General features: G+C 44.3%; 1 protein-coding gene across 1 annotated transcript; it reads left to right on the top strand.

Moving 5' to 3' along the window:
• Nucleotides 1-11678, top strand: vps4a (vacuolar protein sorting 4 homolog A). The gene is made up of 11 exons (XM_030731240.1): nucleotides 1-393; nucleotides 2040-2151; nucleotides 2235-2379; nucleotides 2465-2526; nucleotides 2697-2816; nucleotides 2919-3075; nucleotides 3345-3493; nucleotides 5280-5361; nucleotides 7119-7338; nucleotides 7883-8023; nucleotides 9036-11678. The coding sequence occupies exons 1-11, from the start codon at nucleotides 373-375 to the stop codon at nucleotides 9135-9137; spliced, it is 1311 nt and encodes a 436-aa protein (XP_030587100.1). The 5' UTR covers nucleotides 1-372; the 3' UTR covers nucleotides 9138-11678.

The raw sequence follows: 11678 nt of genomic DNA, 5'->3' as shown, positions 1-11678 counted from the left end.
TGTTCACGCCTTCAAAATTAAATGGTGTTTATGTCGTTAGATAGTTAAAAAAATGTAATTCTGAGAAGATGATCATCCTAGCATATTATTAATTAATGTGTTACCTACGTGTATTCTGATTTATTTATTTATTTTATTTTTACTCCCGGGCCCTTAGGAAGTCTTCAACGGAAGCTCCCCCGCTGGGTGACGTCTTGTTGTGTCGAGCTTCTTTGCTAGCCGCCGCATTAGCCTCTGTTGTGTTTTGTCATGTCAGGATCGCGCGGTCCCCTTACACAACAGGGCCGGTAAAGAGATCACTTCTGCAGGTGTCCGCCTTTGTGGAGGAACAGAGGACAGAAATCTGCGCGTGTCGCATTAACGTGAGATGAAATGACAACGTCAACATTACAGGTAAGCTGCTGTTAGCTGGCTAACGTTAGCCTGCCTCAGTTTGGGCACAGAGCGGCGTTTTTAGCACCCCGGGATGCACTCGGCTGTCAGCTAAAGGTTTTTCTGTAAGCTACGAAGACACTTCGAGCCATCTGGTAGATAATTAGTCCCTCCTCCCCCCACTGAACAATTAAAGAAAGATTCTGATTAAAAACACAGTCGGCACCCGCTCGGCTGCCCGATTAGAAAACAACAGTTACCTCTTTAAACTAAGGTGGCTTAGCCTGTACGGCAGCTTTAATGCGAGATAAACTGCTAACAAAGCAGCTGATGCTAAGATTGTCTCGTTTTGGTGTTGCAATGAGTATATCGCCCAGATCTCATATTGTAGAAATAGCGGGTTTAGGTGCGTGTAGTGCCAGCTGAGCCTCGGCTGGAGGGCGTTTCTAACGGTGTCTGCTGTCACCGTTAGCCGGCCTGTGGCCCTGAAAACAGCGTTGCTGCTTCAGGCTGATGACTGGCTTAAGAAGCAGCACAGTGACACAGTTTGTTTTAATGAATAGCTTGTTCTTTGTGTTAATAATAAAAACCCTTCATTTTTATAACTTTTATTTTTTTAAACACACAATTACAAAGTGCTTCACAGTTTGAATAAAACCACACATTAAAAATCAGTATACACGCTCCAGCACAGACACACAAAGAAACAGTCTAAATACGCACTTTCATACACACATCAGAGGTAAACCTGTAACCAAAAATAATAAACAGTAACCTATAAAAATGAGTTTACAGCAGTCGTTAAAAACAAACCACAGCTTCAGCCTCAGATTTGTGGGTGTCGGTGGTTTTAAAATAAGACTGTGAAACAGTTAAAAGAGCCTGATCGGATGATCTGAGAGGCAGACCGCTGCTAGAAGGTCCATGAAGGGCTTTGTATTTATTAAGAAGAATTTAAAACGCATTCTGAATTTCACTGGAAGCAAGAAATTGTGTACTGAAGGTTCTGGATGATTGGATGATAAAAGGTTTGAGTTACTTGTTTAGCTTTGAGATTCAAATTTCAAACTCTGGCCAAAGATAATACCAAGCTTATGATTTGATATTGCCGAGCAGGCTGATGTAATGACTGACCTCCTTAGAGAAGCTGTCGGGTCAAACACAAGCCTCAGTTTTACCAGGATGAGATGAAGGAAATTTGAAGACATCCAATTATTAATGGTAGTGAAGCTTTCACTGAGGTACGAGAGGCTGTTGAGGTGGTTTGGCTTAACAGAAAGGTACAGCTGTGTATTGTCTCTGCATAGCAATGGTAGGAGATTAAGCAGATGGCCCAGGTAGCATGCAGAGTGAAAACAGAACTGGTCCAAGGATTGAGCCCTGGGGGAACTCCATAGATGAGGACGTACAGTTGTTAATATCAATTCTGAAGTATCTGTCAGATAAGTAACGATTTGAGAGCTGTGCTGAAGTCGAGTTGTAATAAAAGCATGTGTAACTCTCTCAAATGTATTAAGTTAAGGAAGGCTTGACCTTAGAAAGAAGCCAACCCAGCTGTGCAGTCTGTTGGCTGAAGCCTCAGTGTTGAGCAACATGACTAACACCTGTGCGGTACCTGTCTTTGTCTCCGTCTGTCCTTTGACGTTATATCTCTGCATCTGCTGCAGAAAGCCATTGATCTTGTCACTAAAGCCACAGAGGAGGACAAGGCGAAGAATTATGAGGAGGCTCTGCGCCTGTACCAGCACGCTGTGGAGTATTTCCTGCATGCCATTAAATGTAAGTACCTCATCCGGACAGGTAGCCGCGCTGTTTGCGCGTTGCGTACACCTTGCTGACGGGAGCATCATCTCTCCCTCCAGATGAGGCCCACAGTGACAAGGCGAAGGAGAGCATACGAGCGAAATGCATGCAGTACCTGGACAGAGCAGAGAAACTGAAGGACTACCTGAAGAATAAAGACAAACAGGGCAAGAAGCCGGTCAAAGAAGCACAGAGCAATGACAAGTATGCCGTCCCTCTTTTCTTTGCATGTTTAAGTGTAAAAATCTATTGTAGGCTTTATTGTGTTTTTATGTTTTCTGTGTTATAGGAGTGACAGCGACAGCGAGGGCGAAAACCCTGAGAAGAAAAAGCTGCAGGAGCAGCTTATGGGTGGGTGGGCATGAGGGATTTACCCCTTCATGCAGACCTCTGTTTTTTAAAAAAAAAAATATTATTTTTTTACCATTTTCTTTGACTTTGCCAATCAAACAATCAAACAGTCTTACCCATCAATTGCATCCCAATAAATGTGCCATCATAACTGTTTTCTGGGTCTCTAGGTGCTATTGTGATGGAGAAACCCAATGTGAGGTGGAGCGATGTTGCTGGACTGGAGGGAGCTAAAGAAGCCTTGAAGGAAGCTGTCATCCTACCCATCAAATTCCCTCACCTTTTCACAGGTACTGTAGGTCTTCAATCTGTTCACACCCACTAACTCATCCTACACTGAGATCCAAACAACTTTAAAGCCTAACATTTCTTCTGCCTCTGTTTGTTTCCAGGCAAACGGACCCCATGGAGAGGCATCCTGCTGTTCGGTCCTCCAGGGACGGGGAAGTCGTACCTGGCCAAGGCCGTGGCCACCGAGGCCAACAACTCCACCTTCTTCTCCGTCTCCTCCTCAGACCTCATGTCCAAGTGGCTGGGAGAGAGTGAGAAGTATGTTTCTGCGTTATTTCAATTCAGATTAATTTATATAGTGCCAATTAATACATTTTGTTAGTATGCGAGAAAAAACAACTTAGATAACAAAGTATTTTGGCTTTTGGATCTTTAAAGATCTCACCTTAAATTCAGGAAATGATGAGCAGTTTTTACAATATTTATTTCAAAGACTAAATAAATTTCTCAGTAATAAAAAACTAATGAAGTGTTGCCGTCCTTGTGTCCCTCAGACGTATTTACTCCGTTTTGTCTGTCTCTCTCAGGCTGGTGAAAAACCTGTTTGATCTGGCTCGCCAGCACAAGCCTTCGATCATCTTCATCGATGAGGTGGACTCTCTCTGCGGCTCCAGGAACGAGAACGAAAGCGAGGCCGCCCGTCGCATCAAGACAGAGTTTCTGGTCCAGATGCAGGGTGAGTCACACGAGGACTACTGAATATATGAAGAGTGAAGAATACGCAGCATTAAATAATGTTCACAGTGTGTGTTAGAGGAGTCATTTTGTTGTTCACAGATTTTATGAGGAAATGTTATCAAAGGCAGCATCACATCAATCTTAGTGGGTCTAAATGTTCATGTTTAAAATATGAACTCTAGTCAGACTGCAGCAGCAACGTGTCACTGATCATACTAACGGCTTTCTACAAAAATGTCAGAAATGACAGTCCGATAAAGTTGCAGTGGTCATGATCTACTCAGAATTCACTTAGAGTGATAGTGTGGAAATTTTCACTGCTTAAATCTTAGCAGATTGCTGTCAGCTGAGTTCTGTTTTCGTACGCCTCCCAGTTCAGGTGCATAATCTTAGCTATGGTGGCTGCTGTAGGGCCAACATGTTTGAGTCAGCCATTAAATTTAGACTGCCTCATAATGGCTGCGACCGGCCGCCGTGTTTCCGCTGCTGTTTGGAGTCGATTTGGATCCGCCGCAGAGTTTTTCCCTGTCTGAGGAAATCCACTGTTTACCTCAGCCGTCAGTGCCGGTGGGACACGTCCACCTTTATTTACTCTGGAGGAGGCTGTAACATGTTTATAAAGGTGAGATGAGTCAGTGAAGCTCACTTCTGACCGATGACCGTGATACCGAGGTGAGTTGTTGAGCACGTGCTGAACCGTAAGCGCTGCTGTTTTTGCAGCTTCGTTAGCCGGCGTTACTGAAACAAAGTGAAGTGGATGTAACACAGCTGGACTCTGAAGGGGATCCTTTCTCCGATGATTAAACATAGTTATGATCCTGTTGAGTCTGAAGGTTTAGGCACTAATTTAAATGTCCCTCCCGAGCAGACGAATGCTTGTGACTTTCCTCCCACCTTTGGTGTACTACGTATGCGGCTCATCTCTAACCACATACAGAAAATGAGATTAGTTGGAAGGGAGATTTCCTTCCTGGTCACTGTATTCAGATATGCTGATGGAATGTGGCGGCTTCCACAAACCGGTGCCCGCTCCTCTGCATTTTGAATATATTAATTATAAGTTTCCATCAGTTTGTTGGACGATGTAGTGTGTAGTGTGTTTGCTATTAAATAACCTCACAAATTTACTGACTGTACCTTTAAGTCAAATTGCAGCCATTGCTTACACGTTACAGATGTTTGTGAAACATGAAACTGGAGGCACATCGTCGAGTTCATTGCCAGTTGATCTGAAGTCAGTTTATTATTGTGAGCAAAGAGAGGCTTTACTCAGTATCACATCATCACAGAGGCTTTCTAAGGAGGCAGTGTGTGGACCCTGGACCACACCACCACGATACATCATGGTGCTGCTGCAGCCTCTTCATAGCGTTCATAGAACCCTATAGAACCACAGAACTTCAGTGTGGTTACTGTACAGCATGAGGAGCCTCTGCATAACACAAGTGTACGATGACCATTGAAACTGAAGCTCATTTAGATCATGCTTCAAATGAAATGCCCAAAGGCTCTTAAAGATGGCGTCAGGTGGCGAGACTGACGTCTGGAGTGTTGTTAGTTAGTTTTATCATCTCCTGATCATTTTGCAGCAGTTATTTGTCTCTAGGCTGAAAGAGTCATGATGCTAGATGTTCTATTAGTGCATCATTGAGGTACTGATGACGTGCACCACCAGGTCTAAACAATAAATGTCGGCCAAAATGACTCTGACCATTGGTTACAGGCTGAAACCTCCAGAGTTTGAAAGGAAGTGCTCGTGTTTGAATGACGCTCTGCTTTTGTAGGTGTCGGAAACAACAACGATGGCATTTTGGTGCTGGGAGCCACCAACATCCCCTGGGTGCTGGACGCCGCCATCCGCAGAAGGTCAGAGGTCACCTCAGTGCCCTGCAGTGCCCCCCCCCCACATAATCTAATTTCACTATAGCTGCACTCTTCATCACAATGGGAATTGCTTCATGTTACATCTAATTGCAGTGTGTTAAGAAAGCACAGAGCTTTGAACCCGGGCAAACCACAGAGCTCGGTGTGTTTGGATTTTGTTTGTTTTTAGGATGAATTTGAAGCCAAAATACTAAAAAAAAAATCCTCCTCCATTCAGTGAATAGTTCAGAAAGTTATATTCTTTTTGTTTTTTGTCATTGCAGCTGTACTTTTACACAGTCCATAATTTTCTTTTTATAGTAGCTGTTTCATGGACAGATTCGGGCTGTTCCTTCGATCAGGAGGGGATTCTGAGTGTGCTGTTGCATCTAAAGCTGTGGTCACAGTAGCCCATTAAGTAGGCTGCAAAAATAAAATACCGTATAGATCAGATAACTTTGTGAGTGGCTAAAATAACCATTTAGTGCATTCTGTGAGGAAAACGGTGTGCACACGAAAAGGCCTGAAGTCCACAGACCTCAGTGATCCGTAGTAAAGAAGAGCTCCATTCAGAACATCCAGCCAAGAGCAGAACAAACTCCGGGAGGTAGATATATAATTAGATAATGTGTTAAATGGAGAGAGGAGTTCAGGTGAGCAGATACACACTGTACTGCCTGCTCACAGGGAAACGGACACAAAATCAAGACTAAAAGCAGGACCTGCCTGCAGCTCTGTGCCAACGACAAAATACTCATGAGGGTTTTGCATCCATTCTGAACTTCATACTGATGAAAGTCTCAGTTGAAATGAGAAGGACGCGGCTCCAGACAGGAACGGCCCGGTCCCTGAAACAGGAGGAAGTTCCTTCTGTAATTATTACTGAAAAATTGCTCTGATCGATGGGTTTCAGCATCTTAGATCGTTCTCAGCAGCTTTCAGCTTCCTGTCAGATGTGTGAAGGCTCGCAGCGTTAATGAGCAGTGCTGGGAAGGCAAAATGAAGACAGCCGTATCTCCTGGCAGGAATGCACTGAAAGCCATAATAGATTAGTAATATCTGATAATCCACTTGGTGTCTGCAGATTCTTGAGCTTATGGAAGCGTAATCTTGATCATATAGCCACATGTTCAGTTGGAAGCATGAAATGCAAAGTGTGTTCTGGTACTCCATGTTTTTATTATGGAATTATTAAACAGCTCAGAGATGCAGCTCTGTATTTTAATTCTTGGACTCCACTAAAGTAGCTTTATAGGATTCAAAGTTCAAAATAATATTTTATGTTATACTTGGCCTTGGTGCAGCCCCGCAGTTCATCACCAGTCTGAAACAAGCCAGTTAAGTTCGATTATTATTGATCTGATTGACTCCTGCCCGTGTGCCTGAGACCTTATTAGGTCTGTCTGTTCTGTATGATGTCGTTTCAAGCTAAGAATAAAAAAAATGTGTAAAGCCAAGTGTTTAGAGGTCTGAGCTCCGTAGACTGAGCTCATTATTTAAATCTTTGTTCATGTTTAATATGAGCATCGACCTCTGAAACAGAGACGAGGCGCACAATAAGAGATGCTCCAGCCGGTGACCCCAGTGTGCTGCTGCTTCACTAATAATTTTAAGTCTTTCCTTCAAACTTTAATATTATCAGGCTGATTTTATAGCTACATTATGCAGTTATGTGTTTGTTTGTATGCTGTCTTTGCGTGCTGTTTGTCATACGTGTTGAGGAGCGCCTGTAAAATGGCTTCTTATTTGTCGTGCGTCAGATTCGAGAAGCGTATCTACATCCCTCTGCCGGAGGAGCCGGCTCGGGCTCAAATGTTTCGCCTCCATCTGGGCAACACGCCGCACAGCCTGAGCGAGGCCGACCTGCGGCAGCTCGCCCGCAAAACAGAAGGCTACTCCGGTGCCGACATCAGCATCATCGTCCGGGATGCTCTGATGCAGCCAGTTAGGAAGGTCCAGTCTGCCACACATTTCAAAAAGGTGAGACGGAGAAGCTTCTGAACTCATTCATCTTGGTGATATAAACCAATTAAAGGAGCCCTGTTAGGTTATTTCCAGCTCACAGTCAGATTTATCTTACACTGGCTCGTGGTGCAGCCTCTCAGTTCGTCCTCTTGTTTAAAACAAGCTGTTTGAAGCTTCCCTGTAAAATAATTGCCCCAAAAAAAAAACCACTCTCAGATTAATTTGATTAATTGTAGCTGTGATCAGCTGACCAGTGCTGCTGACTCTGAGGTTTACTGCTCCTAGTGGATTTACTCAAATGTGGCTACAATGTATAACAGATGTTGCACGAACTATTAGAGCTGCTTTACTAATACAAGACAATCTAAAGATGGAACCTGAGGAGGAGTGCAGAACAGTGCCTCCCTCTTCCTGTCAGTGTCAGTGACACAGACATGTAGTCTAACCTTCACTTGGAGGCTGGGCAGTTAACCCACTGCAGTGTTTGGAAGTGTCCTCCTGAGTGGAGTGGGGTGATTAATCTGAGCTTCTTTTTTTTGTTTCCTTCTTACTCCTGCAGGTCCGCGGTCCATCCCGAAGCAACAACCAGGTGATGGTGGATGACCTCTTGACACCATGTTCCCCTGGTGATCCCGGGGCCATAGAGATGACCTGGATGGACGTGCCTAGTGATAAGCTACTGGAGCCCATAGTCTGCATGGTAAGACGCAGGAACATCTGCTGTTTCTCTAACAGCAGCTGTGCTCTCATAAAAACACACACCTTCATTTTGATGCTTTCAAACTGTGATTAAGGAGTTCACGAGGCTGATGTGGACGGAAACTGTAGCACTGAGTAAAGAGAGCCCCTGAGTTTGATCGTGTTCAGTGTGTCTTGCACCCTGTGATGTATTTAGTGCATGTTCAGTTTGAACATTCAGAGCTCTAATGTGCAGCATTCATGTCACAAATAAGCAGCTACACCGAGCTCAAATAAACACGTTCAGTCGTGAATTTACGTGATTGTGAGTTTTCTGCAGGCTTATTTGCAGCAGCTGTGTAATCGGTTTTTATGCTCTGAGCTGTTCCTCCTGCACTGTCCAACATAACATCCCCCTCTTCACTTTTAGTGACTACACATCCTGTTGTGAGGCTATAGTGTGATGTGGAGAGCTGTAGTAACTACAGAGGGATAAAGCTGTTACCATGAAGGTATGGGACAGAGTCGTTGAAGCTCTCCTCTGAGCAACAGAGAGCACTGCAGATGTGTTTGCTTTGAAAGTGTTGATGCAGAAGTGCAGAGAAGGTCAGAAGGAGCTCCACGGTGTCTCTGTGGATCTAGAGAAAGCAGATGATAGGGTGCCGAGAGAGGAAGTGTGGTTCTGCATGAGGAAATCAGGAGTGGCAGAGAAGTATGAGAGGGTGGTGCAGGACCTCTCACACGTCACAGCGAGTAGAAGAACTGTAGCAGTTTCTCTGCATATAGAAGGCTTTTGTTTGAACTTGTCCTTAATTCATATGTGGTGACACAGTGCAAAGCAAAGTGGATGGTACCAGGTTTGAAAACGCCTCACTATGACACAATGGATGGTGGAGTAACAAAACTCAGCCAGTATAACAATAATGAACTGTGTGTGTGTGTGTGTGTGTGTGTGTGTGTGTGTGTGTGTGTGTGTGTGTGTGTGTGTGTGTGTGTGTGTGTGTGTGTGTGTGTGTGTCCCTGCTCCTTTGCAGTCGGATATGCTGCGCTCTCTGTCCACCACCCGACCCACAGTCAACACTGAAGACCTGCTCAAGGTCAAGAAGTTCACAGAGGACTTTGGGATGGAGGGCTGAGACAGAGCCTCGCGTCTCCCACTCCACCCCCCCTCAGTCCAGCAGAAGGGTCAAACTGCTCCCAGTACCAACACTCCACCCCTCTCCTCTGCACCATCCTGTAGGCTTTCATCTTCGGCCGAGCACTTGGTTCACTGCCTCTCCTGGATTTATAACAGCCGTCTGGTCTCTGTGTGTGTGCCCCTTGTTCAGGCCTGGATGTTTGGATCCTTGGAGGACATTGACCAAATGCAGAAGTAGAAAATCTCAGTGTGATTTGGTAGCTGGACCGTAGACCCCCAATCACCACTACCACCACCCCCCCTGCGTCTTTCCCACCCCTTTACAGACTGTGTTCCATTACAGCATATTCACTACAAGAACTGTTCATCTGCGCTGCATTTGATGTGAGGAAATACAAAAAGTTTGTCCCTCTGAGCCCGATCCGTCTCTGACTGAAGGACTGTACATTCTGCTGCCGTCGTGCACTTCGCTTTGGCATCGCCGTGAAGGACAGTGAAGAAGAAACAAAAAGAAGACGTCAGTTCTCCTGCCAGGCATGCGAGTGTGTGAATGCATTTAAGTGTTTTTATTAAACTTGTGTGTCTTAATGTTCCTGTCTAAATGTTATTTTGATATTTAATGCAGTTAAACCAAGCGAGCGCGTCTGGATGAGGCCTGTAGCTCTGTGCGCGCAGCAGTTTGTGTGACGCATTGACACTACCAGAGATGTGCTTGACTGAGAGCTGAATGCAGCATTTCTGCAGTGATCACTTCAATCAGATGTGAAGCATTTCAGTGTTTGCTGCTTTTCTTTGTCTTCTGTAGCAGAGAGCTTAATGTCCTTCATGTTTAAACTAAATGAGACGTAAACTCTGGGAGGTGTTTTTCAGGATGTTCTCACGTTTGGACGATTTATTGGAGAAAATCAATTCATTACTGCAGCATTTAGTCAACATGAGTGACAAGTCTGTGAACTAAACCGTCCCAAGTGATGATGAAAAGACAATGGCTGCTTTTTTCCAATGAGAATAAACTGATGGCTGATGCATCAACACTTCCTGCTTTGGAGCATGGACTGTAAATAAATGATGGGCATAGGCACAGTGATGTCATTCACTGGTTTTTAGAGTCCACATTTTGAAGCCCCAGTATTAGCATTTTGGGGTTTTTTTGGTGTTAAGAGTGACCATATTCTGACGAGAGGGTGAAGCGTCGCACAAAAACACAAACCTGCTATTTAGTGTGATTAGAGGTGATTAGAGGTGAGCTGTCGGCTCCTCTCAATCAAACAGAAGCGCCCATAACTTTAAATCCAATCAGAGTAAAAGAAAACATCACCTGCTCCAGCACAGGTGGTGTGAGGGTGGGGAGGATCTGTAGAAACCAAATCTTTTTTTCTGTAAACATTTTAATGCCATTAACTGTTCGTTCAAACATGGCTGCTTACCTGATCTTTAGAGGCAGCCTCAAGTGGCCATTAGAGGAACTGCAGTTTTTGGCACTTTCACATTTGCTTCCTTTTTCAGGCGAGAACAGCTTTGAAACTAAATCTACATTATACTGTGTGCGGCTACCGTGGGCCAGTCAAAATGCTTTAGGAGGCTGTCACTCGTGGAAGAAAGCTTTCTTTATTTTATTCATATATATATAAAACAAGATTTTTTTCTTTTTCAGTTTTAGATGGTTTTGCGATGCTTTTCTTCTTGGATTTTCTTGCTGGTTCAGGTTTTTGTTCCGGGTATTCACCTGTTTTCATGCTGAAAACATGACATCCACACTCAGCTGGTGTGGATGTGAGACATCAGTGGGAGAAAAATGCCACAAACTGCAGTTTGTTGCACAGGATAATTAACAGACTACAGATTATCCACTAATAACTTCATGTAATCACACTGGATTTTTTGGGAGGATCAGTCAAGCACATCTCTTTGTTTTGACCTGCACTACTGGTCAGACAGTATTAGAGCATTATTTATACAACCTATTGGTCCGTTGTGACGTGTAACTAATCGAGCTACAGTGTGTTAACTTTAATTTTCTCTGATTCCTGATGGAGCATCAGTGAGAGGCCTGGTTTTTTTTTTTTTTTCTTTTCTTTTCCCCCTTATGGAGGTAAATGTACACACTAAGTTCTCCTCCGAGGGCAGAGGCGACTGAGATCTACTGAAAGTTTCATTGCTGTTGTCCTGATTTCAGCTGTAAGGAGTTTAGCCTGTTCTGCACACGCTCTCTGGCCTCGGCGCGTCTCGCTGACTCGGACTTCTGGGAGCTCCAGTGGAGCTGCTGCGTGTTTGTGGAGGTACCTGTGGTTCAGGGGAGCTCAGTCATTAACGTCCCTGTACGGGGGCCTAACCTGACGCTGGCCATGTTACCATTATTACTAATTTAACCTGAATAAATAAAGACTGACATTTCAAATGAAAGAACGACACCACTGCTGGTTTGACGTGTTTTATTCTGCTGGTGGATGTTTGGTCTGAGTCACGTGCCCACTGATCAGCACTTCATTTCTGAAAAATTTCAAGTGCTTTGTAAAATAAATAAAAATGTAAAATCAAA

The sequence above is a fragment of the Archocentrus centrarchus genome, chromosome 6 (assembly GCF_007364275.1).
Source record: "Archocentrus centrarchus isolate MPI-CPG fArcCen1 chromosome 6, fArcCen1, whole genome shotgun sequence".
Classification (NCBI taxonomy): domain Eukaryota; kingdom Metazoa; phylum Chordata; class Actinopteri; order Cichliformes; family Cichlidae; genus Archocentrus; species Archocentrus centrarchus.
This window is presented reverse-complemented; position numbering and strand designations above follow the sequence as displayed.